The following is a 20,781-nucleotide window of genomic DNA, read 5'->3' as shown; positions in this document are numbered from 1 at the left end:
AGCATTTAGCACTGGTGAGCATTCATAGCCTACATTCATTAATGGATGAGTTTTTTAAAGCTTTTTTAAATGTCCAGAATGCTGTGTATGTTCAGAATACTTTTTGGATTATGAATTTTTTAATTTCCAAAGGCAGTTGAAACTCATAAATTCACTTCTTACAAATAAGAACATGGAAAAAAACAAGGATCAAATAATTTATGCAGGGGACCAAAAATTCAGCAACTCATGCCAGGATTTAGAATTCCTCACTATGACTTTTGTACTAAGATTATTAAGCTCAGCTGCTGCCTTCAATATTTTTTTCCCATAGACTAAAAGAGCATTTTGCTTTGGCATTTTTGTAATATGGCACCATTTATAGCTCTCTTCACCCTTAATAACCTAATTAAACAACGATCTTCAGGGCTGGCAGTATACACAGTGGGGAGGCAACAGCCTGGTTACTAAGGGCTAAGGACTGAGGCAAAGTTTGGGTTATGCCACTTTTTTCTTACATTTTCTTGGTTTAGAAGTTAAGCTATGCTCCTATTTCTAATTTAGCCAAGGCTGTATCTTTCTGGCATCTCAAGAAACACAAAATCTCAAGAAGCATCAACACTTCCCTCACCAAATCCCCTCTTTGATCACCTTGAACAATAAAGCAGCCAATCTAATGATTCTACAAACTTATAGTATGGGATTTTTCTTTTTTTACTGTTTAGACTAAGGTTTTCCAAAGAATGATCTCATCCATGGGAGGCTGATAGAGAATAAATCTTATGCTAAAAAGAAAACTAACTTATTTGCTCCTTGTGCCCCAAAAACTCAAGAATAAAATGAAAATACTGAATTCAATTGTAACTAGTGCTAAAGAAGTTTATTTAATGTACTTGAGAAAGCACAAACATGTAGAAGTATCACAAAACAAGAATGGTTAGCCATAAAACAGAAATTTATTTTAAAAATCAATGTCTTATATTTCAGACATACAAATGTATCTTTCACCAGAAGGAGAAAGCACTTCTTCCAGAACCTGCTCCTAGTGCAGTCAATACTGATTGCGAAACTGATTGCTTAGGTCTTGGAGCTCCATTACCAAGGTGTCCATAGCTGCTATTTCATCAGCTAACTCTCTGGAAATTTCTCCACTGGCCATATCTGTAAAAAGTTGCTGCAACATAAAAGAGCAGAACTATCAAAACGATGTACATTTCGCGTGGCACCCATAGCTCAGTGGGTAGGACGAGGGTGGTGGATTCAAGCCTGGCCTGGGCCTCCTAAACAACAGTGACAACTGCAACAAAAAAATAGCCAGGTGTTGTAGCAGGCATCCATAGTCCCAGCTACACGGGAGACTGAGGCAAGAGAATCACTTAAGCCAGTGGTTCTCAACCTTCCTAATGCTGCAATGTATTTTCATTGTTAAAAAGGGGTCGTGACCCACAAGTTGAGAACTGCTGACTTAAGCCCGAGAGTTGGAGGTTGCTGTGAACTGTGATGTCACAGCACTGTACTGAGGGTGACACAGTGAAAGAAACTCTGTCTCAAAAAAACAAAAAACAATGCACATTTCTTTAAGATAAAATAGATACAGAATATAGATTAAAATACTCTTCACATAATACCATAAAATTATCATAGCAATTGCAGTATTTCTTCTGTTCAACATCCTGGAATTGTACAAGCTGTGATAACTAAACAATGAATCAAAACAACATGCCTGAACTTATAAATTCAAATGGGCTGTGCTCTTCAGAGGAGTTACTTAAGTATTGGTTATTCATTTCAGTGATTCAGGGTGGTTATCGTAGTTTTTTTGGCCAGGGCCAGGTTTGAACCTGCCACCTCTGGTATATGGGGCTGGCGCCCTACTCCTTGAGCCACAGGCACCACCCTGCATATGCTTTTTTTGTTTTGTTTTGCTTTTTGCAGTTTTTTTTTTTTTTTGGCCAGGGCCAGGTTTGAACCCGCCAGCTCCAGTATATGGGGCCGGCACCCTAATCCTTGAGCCACAGGCACCACCCCAGGGTGGTTATTAGATGAACAGACATTATTCAAACAAACCAAATCAATTTATCAATTGTGTATATAACCACAACAAATATGTTTTATATTCAAATTCATATACATCATATTCTTCATGATACTTATTTGAAAATTAATTTTGGCTTATGACTCAAAAGCCACAAAGATCATCAAGATTTGGTAAAAATAAAAACACCCAGCAAAATAAAATAAAAATAGATGTGCTCTCTCCCTTGGGAGGTTGGGAGGTTTATTGCAACATATTTCAATAATGCTACCCCAACTGAAAACATTTTGAAATGCCTTTCCAGGAACTCCCTGCTGAGCCAATATAGGCACCCAAGAAAATCAGCTTCAGGCTTGTATGATCATGGTGTGTGTGTGTGTGTGTGTGTGTGTGTGTGTGTGTGTGTGTGTGTACATGACTGTGTATGTGTTTTATTCAGAAATATAATTTACTTAGCTTGCCATATCATTTTTTTTTTGAGACAGAGCCTCAAGCTGTCACCCTGGGTAGAGTGCTGTGGCATCATAGCTCATAGCAACCTCCAACTCCTGGGCTCAAGCAATTCTCCTGCCTCTGCCTCCCAAGTAGCTGGGACTACAGGCGCCCACCACAATGCCCGGCTATTTTTTGGTTGCAGCCGTCATTGTTGTTTGGTGGGCCCAGGCTGGATTCGAACCAGCCAGCTCAGGTGTATGTGGCTGGCGTCTTAGCCACTTGAGCCACAGGCACCGAGCCAGCTTGCCATATCTTTTCCATCAGGGTTGACTACATAATTTATACAGCATTTCATAATAGAACAACACAGAAACTGCTGTGATGTGATCAGTAAAGAAAACACCTTTCCAGAAAATAAGCTGGCTTCACACTGAGCATGGGCATCTGTGTGTGTGTGTACAGAGGGTGCAAAAATGTATATAAATTTTGAGAAAAAACGTGGTATTAAAATTGTAATCCTCAATATATACTAATTATAAAAGATGAGTACAAACCATGTTTGACTTCTGCAATTACAAGAATTGATCAAGGTGGTTGCCATTGGCGTCCAGACATTTCTGATTATGAGAAACTACTGCTTGAGGAACAACCCCCTCATGCCACTCTCAGCAGCAAAGCTGTACAAGGATAGGTTGCTAAGGGCAGAGGAATCACCCTGTCCTGACAGCATGGCCTGGATGATTTCTTAGGTGGGTCTCTAGGTTCTAGGAACGGATGTCCATGAAGTCCCTGGCCTGGCAAGACCATGCCTACTGCAAGCTATTCAACGCGGTTATCTGAATTTTCACATTTTAGAACACTAAAAAATATATAGAAAAGGTAGGCGGTCTACTCTAAAACCAGACTGCCAAATACTGTATGTGAAAGACTGCTTCAAAGGAGGTGTTATTTTCCCCATTTCTGGATGATCCAGCTGGGATCTAATGAGAACAAAATCTAAACATAGATGGGGATCTGAGGCTTCCTTCTCAGCATCTGAGCATCTAACACCACACGAAGGATGCGCAGCGCCTGACGCTACTATTTAAGGCTTGTCAGTACAGACTTAGGCAAAGTCACAACTTATACGAAACTGCTTCAGGCTGGGCTCAGCGCCTCGCCCCTGTAATCCTAGCACTCTGAGAGGCCAAGGCGGGAGGACAGCTTGAGCTCAGGAGTTCAGCAAGACTTCATCTCTACTAAAAATAGAAAAATTAGCCTGGTGTTGAGGCGGATGCCTGCAGTTCCAGCTACTTGGGAGTCTGAGGCATAAGGATCTAGCCTGAGTGACAGAGCGAGACTCTGTCTGCACCCCCACCCCACCTCCCAGAAAAGGCTTTGCACAGAGATAAGGGAACTGGAGGAGTATGTCCTGAAGAAACAAACAGTTGTGGCTGGGTTAGTGATCTAATCAAAAGTAGGAAAGTTAGTTCCCAGTTTGGGAAGGAAAATCACTGAAAGAGCTTGCTGCTCTGACTTTGAGAAAACTCTTGCAGACTTCCGAGAGACACGTAACTCTGAAATTAAACAGCCAAACTGGGAGGAAACACAGTTCTCCTGTGTAGCGTGGAGACAAACAGGGATAGTAAAGTAAGTTAACTACATAAAGAGGCGAAAACGATGTCTCTCGAAAAGATCAGGCAGGCTTTTATGCCGGAGTAAAAAAATGTCCAGAGGTGGGCTCCACGTGCTTAATTTTTGCTCTTAGAAGTGAGTTAAAATTAGTCTGTAACCCAAGGTTAAATAGACAAAGCAAGTAAAGATTAGAAAAGAAACTACTAAACTGTGCTAGTATTTTCATCTAAACCAGGAGTCCTCAAACTACGGCCCGCGGGCCACATGAGGCGATGTGATTGTATTTGTTCCCGTTTTGTTTTTTAACTTCAAAATAAGATATGTGCAGTGTGCAGAGAAATTTGTTCATAGTTTTTTTTTAAACTATAGTCCGGCCCTCCAACGGTCTGAGGGACAGTGAACTGGCCCCCTGTTTAAAAAGTTTGAGGATGCCTGAAAAGAATTTTTTTTACTTAAATAAGTCTTTTTCTAGAAAACATTACATCACTACTATAAATGAAAAATCAGTGATAACATTAAAAAATTATAGGTTTGATGTGCTAGTTCTACTTTTCTCTTGCATATATTGAAATAAATATGTATGAAAATCAAAAGTTTACTACCCCAGTGCCCAAGTGGCTTTATGCCACACTTTGGGGAAAGGGAGAAGACAGTATTGTATTTATTTACTTTAAAGAAAGCGTTAAGGACTGGATTATAAACATTAATTTCGAAGACTCCTGAGTTGCCCATATTTAGGCCTGCGGAGCCACTGGGCAGTGAAGTCCTCACCCACACAACCAACCACCTGGGGGCTGTTATCTAAACTATAGCATGTGCCTAAAATGACCCCTGACATAAAGGAAGACCGAAGAGCAAGAACCTTGCCAATCTCACCTTAGCTTTAGAGAGCAAGCCCCGCAAATTGAGTCGAACTGAAGCAAGCACTTGAACAGCTTCTTGAGGGCTGGATTTGTTCCTAGTGCATTTTACAGCCACTGGAAGATAAACATGGGGGGGAGGGTGCATCCATTAAAAATTGGCAATGATAATTTACGTACAAAAGTCAATTATTTAATTAGAATTTTATAGTAACAAACCTCAGAATTATATTTACCTAAAAAGTTTTTATTTTTGAAAAAGAATAATAATTATTTGCACAACTCTTCCCTTCATCCTTCTTTAAGAAAGATACTTTTCTGCTGAGGGGAATTTTGAGGTGAACGGGTGACTACTGGGTGAGTTACAGATTTTTAAGAAGAAACCATAGGCACCGACACGCACATTCACACACACACGTGCACAGACTAATGAAGTTAGGGAATGGGACAAAATCTTATTGAACACAAGGTGTTCCCAGAGACGCAAACGGATGCAGCATATCTCAGTGTGGCTTTCCAGGATGCCAAGTCCTTCCCAGGGACTCCACAGTTGCTGCGACACTGACCCAAGGAAGTGGCATGCCACATACACACAGCTCAATTCCTACTACCTCTTCATACTCAGGGTTCACAGCACCCTTCTGGAAGAATCAATACCCACAATCCACACGTCTTCCTTTAGGGAATGTGACCACAACTGGGTTCCTGCGTTCCTGAACAATGCCTCACGTCAGCAGGGAATGGGACAGTGAAGTCACTCATCCATGATACCTCTGCCTCTGGCATTTTCCTAAAACTTGAAATTATGAAGAAGGCATACTCCTTCCTGGCAGAATGCCCAACCATTAATGCTTTATAAGAACAAGTGAAGAACTCTGTACCGATTTGCATATAATGCCTGATATTTTCCCACTGATTTTTCTTGGTTTTGTCCCACCAAATTATGCTTACTAAATTCAAACAGACAAACAACCAGATCCTATTTTAAAACCACACCAAACAGTGCAAGGATTAAAGTCTACTTCATACCCTGGATTATAGACCAAGAATGAAAAATACATTTCTTTTTCCATGGAAACTCTAATCAATTGGTAGAGGCTGCTGTACCTCGACTCAACAGAGTTCTGTCATTAATTAATAATGCCTTCCATGGCCAGCAAGAGCTAGCTTTGGCATTCCTATTTCATAATAAAAATTAGACTTTGATACTTTTCAGCTAAGAGTTGAAAGGACACATGATAATTAGCAATTTTAATGCCTTTTTTGTATTTACAACACATATATTTGACAAGACAATATTTAGAGTATATGCAAAAGTACAAATCAATAAAAAAGACAAGCAACCCAATCAAAAAAATGGACAAGGCGGCACCTGTAGCTCAGTGAGTAGGGCACCGGCCCCATACACCGAGGGTGGTGGGTTCAAACCCTGCCCAGGCCAAACTGCAAAAAAAATAGCTGGATGTTGCGGTGGGCGCCTGTAGTCCCAGCTACTCCAGGGGCTGAGGCAAGAGAATCGCCTAAGCCCAAGAGCTGGAGGTTGCTGTGAGCTGTAATGCCACGGCACTCTACCTGGGTTGTGACAAAGTGAGACTCTGTCTCTTAAAAAAAAAAAATGGACAAAAGAAATAGGCATTCACAGAGGAGGAGACATAAGAACAAAGAACATAAACATGTTTACCCTTATTAGTAACTAAAATAAGTATTTTTTTAATGCCATTTTCAAAAGTCACAGTTAACCAGAAATGGTGAGGATTATGATGTCTGTTTATCTCAGTAGAAGAGAGTTGTAACTGCTATAGCAGAGGCATTTGACCTGTTTGATACCTAGCAGCTTGTATCAGAAACAGCTGTGATTCTTTTTTTAAACCTTTATTTTCAATCTGAGAAGTTTAAACAAAAATAGAGCAAAAAGACAAACACATATTCTTTTAGCTTCTCTCCTCAATCCCATTGAGAGAGAGAAAAAGAAGGAGAGAAGGGATGGGGGAGAGGAAGGAAAAGAGGAGGGGGGACCGGGGGAGAGGGAGAGAGAGAAATAACCTGCTGTTTGAAACCATCAAAAAGTCCAAGAGAGCAGTAGCAGCACCGCCTCTGCACAGACTATAGTTAAAATGCATAAATATTATTTTTAAAGTTCACAGATGGTAGAGAAGAAAAAGTGCTTTAGCCCACCCTTTTCCAGAAAATAAAACAGCTGAAACTGTGAATGAATACCCTCCAGACAATACAGATGGGCACACGACGACAGCATCTTTATAGACAGGTCTCAAATACTATGTCAAGACTGCAGTACCTTATCAAGCTTTCTGAAGTACCTGGCTACTCTTGACAATACCAACCCAAAGAGTAAACGGGGTGGAGACTTTAAAAACTGTTACATAGTCATGCGTTGCTTGATGATGGGGATATGTTCTGAGAAATGTGTTGTTAGATTTCCTTATGGTGCAAACCTCACAGGGTGTATGCAGCCATAGATGATACAGCCTCCTACACACCTACGCCATGAGGTGTGGGCTATGCTCTTAGGCTGCAGCATGTGACTGTACTGAATACTGCAGGCAACTATAACACAACTTAGTAAGTAACACATGCTGGTATTTGTACATGTAGACATATCTAAACGTGGAAAAGGTACAATAAAAACCCGGTAGTATAATCTCATGGGAGCAGTGTTGTATTTGTGGTCCACTGCTAACCACAATGTCATTGTGCAGTGGATGGCTGCATTTCCTTTTCTGAAATGGGTAGGGTGGAGGAGCAGTGTTAGGGAGAAAGACAAAAAAGAGACTAGAACAACATGGAAACCAGCTCATTCTTTGATTGAACACAGGTATATAAGCAGCAAAGAAAAGGGTAAGATTTGGTTTTGTAAATCTAAAATATCATTAAAAACTAAAGCTGGAGGCTGAATGCAGTGGCTCACACCTGTAATCCTAACACTCTGGGAGGCCAAGGCAGGTGGATTGTCTGAGCTAAAGAATTGGAGACAAGCCTGAGAAAAAGCAAGACTCCGTCTCTAAAAATAGGCAGGTATTATGACAAGTACCTATAGTCCTTCCCGGCTACTCAGGAGGCTGAGATAAGAGGATCTCTTGAGCCCAAGAGTCTGAAGTTGCTGTGAGCTATGACGCCACAGCATTCTACCCAGGGTGACGGAGTGAGACTCTGTCTCAAAAAAAAGAAAAGAAAAGAAAAAAGAAAAGAGAAAATAAAGCCTGGCACTCATTCAAATATGCTTACAATGTAGGAGCACTGACATGTAATTCATTAAAGTAAAGGAGAACTCAAAAGAACAGACATTTTTTTCCTCCAAGTATTGCTCAGGTGCCAATAATAATTTAAAACGAACTTGAAGATGCAAAGTAAAGATTTTTTTCCTAGAGCATTTCTTTAACCTGCATGTTTATATCTGACAAGTTTAATAACATCACTTGGTGATTAATGAAAACATTATGGCTTTGACTGTTGTAGAGTGGTTCACAGAAATGTTTAGGGTTGGCAAGTTAAACTAGATAAAATAAATCCTTCAAAGTAAATCCCACTCTGTTAATTATGTACAAAATACACCTCAGTGTGGGTTTCCCCAGACATAATACTATTACGTATCCACAAAGGCCAAAGGCGTAAGTTATGGGCCCCTCTGAGCCCACCCACCAGGAGGTCGGCACAAGCCGCACGAATGCAGCACCCCCCAAGACATCCTTCCACTATCTATTAGAAACTACCTCATACTCTTCTGCACCGAGTTTCAGCTGTACAAAGTTCAGCACTTCTACCTTATCTGTGAAGGGCTAGGTGGCCCAAGAAATTGGATGTTTATTTTCTTTTGGTTAAAGATATCAAAGGCCACAAGTAGAATTATTAACTACCAAGCTAATTTCTAAATTGTCTGAATGTTCTGTGACTTCTTTAAAGGAAAGTTAAACTTTATCCTTGGTCATCATTTTTTTCTTTTAGTTTTGAATCCTTTATCATATAGCCCAGATCCTTTGCTTTGAAAGGAACGGGGTAGAGGTGAGAGGGTAACAAATTAACTTTTAAACCATATGTAAAATGCTGCCAAGTGTTTAAATGTTTTCATTTATTCTTCATAACAACCATTGGTAGTTATTATCTTTATTTCACTGATGAAGAAACTAAGGCTCACAGAAGTTAAGTGATGCACCCAAAGTCACCCAGCAAACGTCACAGAGCTGGTCCTGCAGCTCAGGTCTCCCTGTCTCCACTGCTCCTGGCTGACTCCCTGTTGGCAGTAACTGTGATTATCAGTGGACAGGAAAAGATCAGGCAGAGAAGTAGGAAGACGACTTTGAGATAGGAGCACAGTCCTTGTGATTTAGTTCTTAACTAATAATAAGGCTTCATTATTTTATTGACACTTAAATATAAGAACGCATTTCTAAATTGAACTGATAAGTTTTTCCTTAATGCAAGTAATTAAAAGCAGTCTTTACCTGAATTGTATTTATCCTACAGTTAAAAGAATTTTGTATGTACGGTTACCCCTCTTCTCAAATAATACCTTCTACGTTTCCCAAAGATAAGGATTACATTATATTTTATATTTCTTTTGTACATGCTATAGTTCTTTGTATGTCCCTATGTACTCTGGAGATTTATGCATTTTTATGAATAAATATTTTTATTCATAAAGGAAGACTATGAATTAAGGGAAAGTTAGCAGATTTCCTTAATACTACATACACAACACAGACTGTGGAGTCTGAAGACTCTGAAGGTTACACGTAGTTGTAAAGGTATTACACGTCTCTCAAAAGGCTCTAATTCCTGCCACTCATTCAAGCAGCACTTACACCTCTATCCTGTTTCTTCTTATTGTTCCAAAGTGCCTACTACATAGTAGCCATTCTATAAATACTTCTGAATTAAATGCAACAATTTCAATATAATGAAATAACCTGATATTAATAATAACGAAACTTTACTTCTGACTAACACTCTTTTTTATCAGTAAAAAGTGCATTAAATATCTGGTGGATATCAAATGTTACATCAAATACCACGTGCAAGTCCTAAGGCTCTTTGAACAATCTCCTTAAAGGATGTGATGTCTTTCTCCCAACAACTGGACTGTGTATCACACTTGTATGCCTTCGAGAGACACTGGAATGCCTGAGGAAAGAGAAAGAACAACATTAGAATAACGAGTAGAACTCAAATTTCATATTCTGTTGCCTGGAAGTCATGGTAATTCCAACTTGAAAGAGCAGCACCTGTGTTGGACAGCACAGTCTCTTTTACTCTCTCAAAGAAGGGGCAGAAATGCACGCCCACCAGCAATAGGCAATGCAAGAAATCAAATGACTGGATCTAGATAGATGCTCTTCCACAATGCCCAGGTTTGGAGATCTACAAGAAGCATACAGATTTCCTCAGCATTTGTAGCCATCAGCTTAAGAAACCCGCCTAGAGGGGGCGTGAACTTGGTTAAAACTATGGAAGATGTGTAATTTCACAGACGTGTAAAGCACTTTCTTTCAAAGCCTTGAGGGGGAGGTCACAGATCAGAGAATTCTGGTTCCCCTTAATTGCATATAATCATAATTCAAGAAGAGAGGGAAGGACAGGAAGAGGGAGTGTGTGCAGGTGGTGTGTGCTCTCCGGGCTCACAGGTTATAGTGGAAGGCAACTGCGTGGGCCGAGGGAGGAGAGAACAAAAGAAGCCCTTCCTAACTCAGAAGCCCACAGTTTAGCGGGACTGTGGCTAATTCCAGACTCACACAGGTACATTTGATTTGCTGTGGATGTTTTGAAAAGAAACATGCACCAAGTATTCCAGCCTTGGAAACTCTGGGGGCTCCTTTAAGTTCTAAGATAAGAAGTTAAAGGCATAACTTGAGTGTAACTGGGTTTTACTGTACTTGTGAGAAAAGGCAGGGCAACCTTCATAAAGTAGTCTATGTTTAGACTTCAAAACTTTTTCAATTTCCTTATCTAATTCCTTTTCTTTTTCCCTTTTGTCGTCCCCATCTCAGATCTAAACAATCTACCTGCCGAAAGGGGCGTAGAGTAATAAAAAGTGCCAGCCATTTGCTGCAGATCCAGTAGGGGTAGCAAGTCCAAGAGACCCCTTTTCAGGAAACAACAACTATAATGAGAAAAATTCATGGAAAGTGAAAAGATGAATGTTACAAGTCTCAACATGCCCACAATCCAAAGTGCTTGTGTTAAAGACTGTATGAATCAAAGCTGAACTCGAGCAAACTAATCTTATCTTCCAGATTTATTAGACTCTTTCTCCACCCATGGAAAAAGCAGATATACTACTACCCATGTGCTCAAACAAAAGCGAAGGCCACAAGAGGGTTGAAGGACTTACCTTTTCGTTTTCTTCAGGCTTTTCACTCTGCCCATTTCCATACACTTGGGCATACAGCCTCCAGATTTCTCCATCATTTGTCACTCTTGAAGTTATTCTGCCAAATAACTCCTGCAGCTTTCCTTTGAGGCCCGTTGCAACATCTCCACTTCTATCAGTCATCCCGTCAGTCACCACCCTGACCAGGATTTTAAGGACCTTAAAAGTGCACAGAACACACTGGTAAGGCAGAAACCACCAAACAACAAGAAAAGCCAAAGAGCTACTTACACTGTCACGGATGACAATGACAGTGACAAACCTTGTGAAACCTGTTAGAATATCACCTTACACTTTCAGAGAATAAGATAAAAGTGAAGCCACCCTGAGCACTCTATAGACTCTCCTGCTGACACCTGTCTGGAAATCCCTTGTGAATGCTGGCAGCTCTTCTTTCACATGGCCCCATCCTTGGCGCTGTCTCTTCCCACCGGGAGCGTTCCCTCTGAATGATGGACCAGATCCACGCTATAGCTTCAAATGTATCACCTAGTCGGCTCTGCTAGTGTTTGTGCAGCTCCAGCAAGACTCCTCTCCAGAGTCCCAGGACTGCACCCCAATACCCACAGGGCAGGTCGCATCAACATCCTGTGTTGATGAGTGAAACGCAGATCTCAAATCCCTCTTCCTCCTGTAGTCTCTAGGTGAGCCTGTCTATACAGCTCCCAGAGCTAGATGCTAGATTCTAGATCCTAGCTTCTCTCCCCGCCCATTCCTGCCAGTCTAACTGATCTGTTTCAACATTCCTAATGAGTCCTAAATGCAGCTTCTCCTGTCTTAGTTTTGGCCTCATTAACTTCCTTTTGGACTGCTGTAATAACATCCTAACTGTACTTACAGAGGTCCTGGCCCCTTCTAATTATTGAGTTATAAGCTGCTAATGCATTTGCTTTAGACATGTGAGGTACCAAGGAAGAAGTATCTCTTTTCTTTCCAACTACCCCAGGTCTGCTCACCATTTAGCAACTTCTTGGTAACCTGCTATCATTTAGTCTTTGCATATTCTATCCTAGATGCTTCAAATGCTGACAGCTGGATTAAACTGAACCCCAAGGCAGGTTATATTATAACAAGACACACCTGTCAAAGCCACATTAGGCTGGGCATCTCAAGGCAGCTCCCTGGAAGCGTAAAAAATGCATACTCTATCTTCCATTCCTTTGATAAGGGGATAGCAAAAGAACTGGCTTGAGAAGAGTCCCCTAGGACCTTGCTGGTCATTGCGGTCCAATCACCCACAGCACTGGTACCACCTGGGAGCTTTTTAGAAAGCAGAATCCTGCACAGAGATGCTGATCCATCCTAGACCAAGAACCTGCATTTCTAACAAATGCCAGGTGACGCTGAATGTTGACGCTGAATGGTCTCCAGACCACACTTTGAGGAGTGAGGTTCTGAGAGACAGGTGCCCATATCTTTGTTTTTACTCTGAACTTCAGGGAGAGGACCCCATTTCCTTGTCTGACATCATCAGTGTTTAACACAGTGCCTAGTACTCAGCACTGACTCGGTAACAAAGAAAGACCGAGAATGCCTACACCTCTTAGAAAGTGGACCTAAGAGAAATGCGACCAGTGTGCCACCTTGCCCTGTCTCTTTCACAGAACATTCTGATCCATGCATGAGACATGGCTGAGGCATTGAGGAGCCTTTGGAATGTGAATGCTTTCAGGAATGTGAGCTCAGACTCATGGTCCTAATTATACACAGTCATACAAGAGGACAGGCGAATATTCAATTGTGCTGTTTCTTCCTGATTTGGACCAAGTACATTATCTCTGCTGGTAAATTCACATTACGATCACACAGGTGTAGTTTTACATCGGAAAGTCACGGAATTTGTATTTCATTCCACGGGTAGTAAACCTGAGAATAACAGAGCTGAGGAAAGCGTGTGGACGTGCCCCCCTTGTTCTGAGTGATCATTCTCTAAGCATTTCAAGGCTTAACGTATTTTGAAAGGGATGATTTATTAAAATAGTTACTAATGTGAACAAAGAAAACACACTAAATGAGTAATAACTGACTTCTGCTGGGATCTCACATCGGGCCCAACACCCCTGCCCCTCATCTTTAGGTGCAGAGACAACAGGGGAATAAAAGAAAGATCAAAATGGAGAGCTGCAGGGCTGGCGCTTGAGAGGGAAGATTTGTGACTGTGTGTGCACCTCCTGTGTGGGGGGGACACTAGGAAGGGAAGGGAGCTGTAGGCAGAGTGGACACTAAAGACTTCTAGCCAATTCACATGCAGATACCCCAAGAAAAGAGTGGGCTGGGGGAGGCAATAACCACTTTGTTTCACACTCCCCATTGCTGGTAAATGGTCAATAGCCAACAGCTAAGTATGGGGCTACAAGTTCTATATTGGAAGAAAGGATAATGTGAGTCATTCATGGCCACGGCAGATATTGCCTAAAGAGGCTACTTCAGACAAGAATAAAGCTGAAGATGGAATCTTAAGGAACACAACAATTAGGAGGAGGGCAAACTAGTGGAACCCACTAAGGAGACTACAAAGGAGCGGCCAGAAAGTGACGTCCTGAGAACCAAGGAAGGAGAAAGTGACAAAGAAAGTAAAAAGACCAGGACTGGAAGATTCCACTGGATTTGGTAATGAAAAGGGTTAGTGGGGCGGTGCCTGTGGCTCAAAGGAATAGGGCGCCAGCCCCATATGCCAGAGCTGGCAGTTTCAAACCCAGCCCCAGCCAAAAACTGCAAAAATAAATAAATAAATAAAAATTAAAAAAAAAAAATGAGTTTAAAAAAAAAAGAAAAGGGTTAGTGACTGTGTCCAAAACCAAAGAACAAGAAGGGCAGGAGAAACAATGATTTTAGGCATGAAGTTTACAAAGAGAAAACATGGAAACCATGACCATTATTAACCTCATGGAAAGCAAAGAGCGAAACAAGATAATACGAAGCCCATCACCACAGGGCCCTGTGAGACTCACTTTCATTACTGTTTGCACAGGCATCTAATGTTAACAGAGAATATTCATTTATCAGGAAAGCTATGTTAACCAGTGTGATGAAAATGTGTCAAACGGTCTATGAAACTAATGTATGGTGCCCCATGATCACACTAATGTACAAAGCTATGATTTAATAAAAAAAAATTAAAAGAATAAACTAAAACAGATAATTATTAAAAAATAAAATAAAATAAAAAATAAAATTTAATTTTTTTTTTTTTTTTTTTTTTTGCTGCAGTTTGGCAGGGCTGGGCTTGAACCCACCACCCTCAGCATATGGGGCTGGCACCCTACTCCTTGAGCCACAGGCGCCACCCTAACCAAAAATTTTAATATAAATATTAAAGATAAGAAGGTAAGAAGGGGAAGCAGGGTTAGCACTGGTATAAGAGAGTTAAGTTCTCATTTCCTATGACAGGACGTCAACAGACAATGCCCAATTTTGGATAATAAAAAATAACAGTACTATATAACTAATAATATGAAATATGAAAACGTGCAAATAGCAGAAGGGTTTCTTCCTCTTGGGAGGAACGATCTTAAAGAGTAGGATGGCCTTTCCAGGATGCTGGGATTTCTTAAATTTTGTAAAAAGCTTTTTACTGCTACTTAACTTGTAAAACTATATACCTATGTTATTTTAATAAAATAAAATATTAATTTAAAAAGAGAAAAAGCTACCTAATTCATAAAACAAAGAGAAAAAGTAAACACAAACACCAAGATTGGTAAAGATGAAAAAAATGATAACACACATTGTATACATTTGATGGGACTTTAACGTCCCCAAATGGTGGTTACCCTGGGGTGTGTGACCGAAAGAGGGAGAGGAAGGGTTTGGGGGGTGCTGGGAATGCCCAGATTAATGCTCTGGTGCTGGCTACACAGGTGTGTTCTCTTCATGAAAATTCATGTTTATGATCTACATACTTTTCTGTATGTACACTATATTCTAATAAAAAGTTAATTAAAAAATTGTTAGTGGCAATAAGAAGACCCCATGAAAGTAAAGAAATAGTTATTTGAATACATTAACAAATGAAGCTAATATGCAACCCTACAAAGTAGTTTTAGGGTACTAACAATTATTTTAAAAAGCCGTTAGAGTGACTTTATAACTTATTAGCTAATACCACCATTTTTGCCATTCCCACTAGCTAGGAAGTCAGAAAAATCACATTCTAATTACCTGGACTGACTACAAGAGCAATAACTTAACAATTATTTAACTTTTATTGTATATAAAAGAGCATATTGTCCCCCATAACTGCATTAATGTACACAGCTATGCTTTAATAAAAAAAAAAAAAGAAAATAGGTATTTGTAAATTAAAAAGAGCAAAGAGTGTTATAATAGTATTTCCTTGAATGAATCACCAGGATTACAATTTCCCATTGGGCAGTCTACTAATTTATCAACACTACACTTCTTTGCCTCATCAAAAGTGAAAAAAGAAAGTTAAAACTGGTCTTTATTCACTGTGATGGGTAAATTGTTATGATCATTCAACCCATCAGTAACAACTCAAAACTATAAATTAATACATATGTAATAAACAACTGACAAGTAGAATATTGTTTAAAATTTTAGAGGCGCTGGCTCGGCGCCTATGGCTCAAGCGGCTAGGGCGCCAGCCACATACACCTGGGCAGGTGGGTTTGAATCCAGCCCAGGCCCACCAAACAACAACGACGGCTGCAATCCCCCCTCCAAAAAAAAAAAAAGCCAGGCGTGTGGCGGGCGCCTGTAGTCCCAGCTACAGAGAATCATTTGCGCCCAGGAGTTGGAGGTTGCTGTGAGCTGTGATGCCACAGCACTCTACCCAGGGTGACAGCTTGAGGCTCTGTCTCAAAAATAAAATAAGTAAAAGTTTAGAGGCAGAACAATTCTTGGGGCAACAGGACAAGATACGGCCACACGGCTGGGCTGCTCGAGTGCAATTCAGACAAAGGCAGTGTTGGCTTAGCATTTATCTAAACACCAAGTTCTCAAGAAGAGCTACATCTGGAGTGGAGAGTGTAGGTAGGAGCCAGCTGACTGAAGCCCACGAACAGGGGTGACAGACCAGGAAGTGGGTTGTGGCAGTAACGAGAACTGGTCTTCTGTCTGCTACCTCACAGAACTGTTACATCAAACGAGTAATATGCACGTAAGAGCTTTGAAAACTGCACAGCAATGCAAACCTCTGAACTACTGTAACCATCATTGATCAGGAGTGGACAGGCAACACTTACCGCTGGCTTACTCTCTGAGCCCCTGCCCTTTTGCTTGCTTCTATGTTCCATTATGGTTCAAAAAAGGCCTGAAGAAAAACCAGAATCCACCACCACAATATCAGCCCCTGACACCTCCCTGTTATTTGTGCTGTGAGTATTCACTATGTGCCAAACCTCATGCCCTGACCTACTTGATTTCATTTCGTTTTTCATAACGACCCTAGGAAGTAGGTACCTTATCACCTTCACTTTACAAATAAAAAACCCCTGAGGCTTGGTGAGGTAAACCAAGTGATACTGAACTCCTGAGCTTTGCTGAGTACAAGATGATAACACAGAGGTAGGCAACCCTCATTATATGTACAGCCCTGCCTATGTGCCAGGCCCAGCAGCAGCACACTTAATCCACCCCGCTAGGAGGCAGGTGCTCTTGTCACGCGCACTCTGCAAATGAGGACACTGGAGGACAGAATGCAGTAGCATCTCCTAGGTCACACCTAGGGAACGTGAACTTCCGTGTGAACCCTAAAGCATTTACTGTCTTCACTTACAGCTCTGTTCTCTACCATGTCTTCCTTTCTATTAAGTTCTTTTACATTGGAAAAATCTCTTTTATGAAAAATACATGTTATTAACTTTTATCCTTTCATTATTATTTATCCACGAAATTTTGAATCAACCAAAAGCAGACAGGGGTTTTTTTGTTTGTTTTTTTTTTGTTTTGTTTTGAGACAGAGCCTCAAGCTGTCACCCTGGGTAGAGCGCCTTGATGTCACTGCTCACAGCAACCTCCAACTCCTGGGCTTAAGCGATTCTCCTGCCTCAGCCTCCCAAGTAGCTGGGACTACAGACACCTGCCACAACGCCTGGCTATGTTTTGGTTGTAGTTCTGATTACTGTTTGGCAGGCCCAGGCTGGATTTGAACCCACCAGGTCTGGTGTATGTGGCTAACACCTTAGCCGATTGAGCTACAGGCACTGAGCCAAACAGACAGGTTTTTGTCTTTGTAATTTATTGTTTTAAATTAAAATCTTCCCAAGATAGAGCTAATATAAAATAAAATAATAAGAATTTCCATTGGTCCACAAGAGAAACACAAAGCACTACTAATATTAGAGTGAATTTCTTTTCTTTTTTTTTTGGCTGGGGCTGGGTTTGAATCCGCCACCTCCGGCATATGGGACCGGCACCCTACTCCTTGAGCCACAGGCACCGCCCTAGAGTGAATTTCTTTCTAATCTTTTTATTTTACTACGTCCAAGTTTTATAACACCATATAAACTGTTTTTGTTTTATTTTTTGCAACAGGGTCTTGCTCTGCTGCCTGTGCTAGAGTCGACTGATGTCATCACAGCTCACTATAGTTTCAAACTCCTGGGCTCAAGGGGTCATTTTGTCTGGGCCTCCCTAGTAGCTGGGATTATAAGTGTGCCTCGCCACCATGCCCAGATAATTTTCATTTTCTTTCTTTTTTTTTGTAGATACAGGTCTTACTATTTTACCCTGGCTGGTCACAAACTCCTGGCCTCAAGTAGCACTTGGTCTCCCAAAGTGCTAGAAATAGAGGATGAGCCCCCTGTACCTGGCCAAAGTATTTTATCTTACTTTTTATAGATTTTTTTTTTATATTTTCCACATACTCTTTAAATATATCATTTTAATGGATTCAAAATATTCCATTTGGTTAACAGACAATAGTCCATTTGACAATCCATGCAGGCAGATAAGTAGGCTGTTCCCATGTGCTGCTACTGTTATCTGTAGTAGTATAAATAACATGTCAGGGCATCTCTTTGTGCCTAAGATTGTTTTCATAATGAAGCTTTCTTTAGGTTAGAATTCCAAGAGCAGAATGATGGAGTCAAAGAATAAACATTTTAAAACTCTAGAAGTTAGCGCCTCTCTACAAGGGCTACATCACATTAGATGCCAATTAGTGATACTGTATATGACAATGTTATTTTATTGCATATTACCAGCACTGGGTATATTATTTAAAAAAAAATCTTTAAAATTTTGTTCTACAAAAAGTATATGCAGCTATTAATCTGAACTATGTTCCTTTTATTATTAGTGAAAATCCAACTTTTCCCTTTCCTTAAACATTTCCAAATGTTTGTGGACTAAATATATTTCCTTTCTAAGAAAATTACATTTTTTCTTAATTTGTACTAAATTTATTTCCCCCTTAATGTGAAAATAGTTTTATTGTTAATTTTCATTATGAACTAACACAGGTTGCTAGCTCTTTCTTTTGCACCCCAACCTCATCCATTACTTGGAAAAAAGAGGGATTGATGGATCTGAGAAAGTGACAGTAAGCATACCAGAGCCCTGGGGAAGCTAGCTGGGCCTAGTCCGGCAAGCAGCAGCCCAGGGTGGAAGAGCGCTAGGTGCCAAGGCTCACAGACCGCTGAGCAAAGCGTTTTGATTCTAGGCTTTTTTCTTCTCCATGCTACTATACATGTCACTTCCCATCAGCATAGACAGACTGTGTCACAGCAGTGCCAGCCCAGTACCAGCCAGGGATCATGCAGGGGCATCAGGGTAAAGGGCGTGCCTGAGGTCGGGAGCAGATAGCAAAGGCTCAGGCAGCCTGACTGGACCTGCGAGTCCCCTCCTCCTCTCCCTCCACCTGCTAAGGTCAGATGATGACTCAGAAACATAAGCATTGGAAAAAGAGCAGAGTCTGGCAGAGGTAAGGGAGAGTTCCTGAGGCGCCAGGCCACTTGGTGATGCTGAGAGGCGGCAGAGAAAAGTATATCCAACAGGTGAGTTCCTTATATGGCCCAAATTCACCAGAATGGGCATAATGGGTCCTAGGCTTTATCCCTCCCGATAAGTAAATATCACCAGTTGAATAGCCAGTATCACCAAAGAAGTAGGAACCAGCAAAGGAAATATTAAGACATTTGAAAAGTGCAACCACAATAAACTAAACAAATTGAACAGTTTATGTGAATAAGAGTTAAAGGGTCATGTGCAGGGAATGGATTCCCTTAGAATGAATGAGATCTGTTGCATAGTAGCAGTATATATAGAAAGAAAAATAGTGTGAGGATTGAGGTTGGGGTCACTCTCACTGAGAAGGAAAGATGTGGATGGGTCTGCACAGGAGATCAGGAAGCAGCAGCTGGTAAGCTAAGAAGTGTGGGATTCGGGAATTCAGGTGGAGAAAGTGTTTCAAGAAGAAAGAAGAGAGCAACAATGTTTAATACTGCTGACAGGCCGAGTAACCCAGGGACAAACAACTGTCCACGGATGTGGCCACACAGACCTTGACAACTGCACTGGGTAGATAGGTAGACGGCGGAGGCAAAGCCTACGTGGTGTGGGTTCCAAAGAGGCTGGGAGCAGAGGAAGTGGAGATAATGTGGGAAGATGCCTCGCCTGCTATAAAGAGCAGTGAGAAATGGATGGTAAGTGGTGGGGGGAGTGAGTTTTTCGTATTTGTGGTTAAATTATTTATGCATAATTTGAAAGCACTGATAATGTTCAGAAACTAGGGCAACAGATAAATGCATTCAGTGATATTTTCCTGTCTGTACTGTAACAAGTTGTAGACTTAAGAGGCTCTTACCTTTTTATCTGAAAACAGAGTCTAACAGTCTACTCCAAAGCTGAGTGTTTAGTCTGTGCTTTCTTCTTGGGGTTCTGTACATCTAATGAGCGTTTTGAACCCTCTTCCCAGAATATGTACACATCCACACATACCTATCTTTTCATGATATTTCAGGTAATACCACAGTCTCCTGAAGCCTAATAATAGATCCTTCTTAGAAATCCCAATTTGTCCATTATGATGTGGGATTTTGGACTTATCCCTCAATGCTACATAAGATGAAGTATGTCTCTCTTTTGAAAAGTATTACTAGTTTTCTAACAATTCTCCTCCTAGTCTCACTATCTCTCCAGATGTCCAAATCTCTGCTAAAGACAGGACCTTGATAGTAGAGGTCTTCCCTTGGGGCACCTCTGTGAATGCCACCTCTGCTACCACTTCAAGCTCCCAGTGAGGTGCTGGGTGCGCTTTTTTCCTTATTAACACCACTGTTCCAATGCTACTGCTACACCTGCTTTCTCCCTGAAAAGGAAGTGTGAAAGCTGGGGTAGGTGACTCCCCAAAATTCACATCTACCCAGAATCTCAGAATTTGACCTTATTTGGAAACAGAGTCCTTGCAGATGTAATTAGCTAAGATGAGGTCATACTGGGCTAGAGTTGGCCTAACTCCAACGACTTCTCCCTTATAGGAAGAGACACAGAGAGAGGAAGGCAGAGACAGA

General features: G+C 41.0%; 1 protein-coding gene across 2 annotated transcripts in view; it reads right to left on the bottom strand.

Moving 5' to 3' along the window:
• Positions 1-918: 918 nt before the first annotated feature.
• TTC27 (tetratricopeptide repeat domain 27) overlaps positions 919-20,781 on the bottom strand; it is a 191,176-nt gene continuing 171,313 nt past the window's right edge. For both annotated transcript variants that reach the window (XM_053588033.1, XM_053588034.1), the window contains 4 exons: positions 11,267-11,464; positions 9,948-10,059; positions 4,940-5,040; positions 919-1,153 (listed from right to left, as the gene is read on the bottom strand). In XM_053588033.1, the coding sequence (XP_053444008.1) occupies positions 1,031-1,153; positions 4,940-5,040; positions 9,948-10,059; positions 11,267-11,464 (534 nt within the window). In that variant the 3' untranslated portion in view covers positions 919-1,030. The remainder of the gene's footprint in view (positions 1,154-4,939; positions 5,041-9,947; positions 10,060-11,266; positions 11,465-20,781) is intronic.

This window comes from Nycticebus coucang, chromosome 4 (assembly GCF_027406575.1).
Source record: "Nycticebus coucang isolate mNycCou1 chromosome 4, mNycCou1.pri, whole genome shotgun sequence".
NCBI lineage: Eukaryota > Metazoa > Chordata > Mammalia > Primates > Lorisidae > Nycticebus > Nycticebus coucang.
Note: the sequence above shows the minus strand (reverse complement) of the source record. Positions and strands in the feature narration are given on the sequence as shown.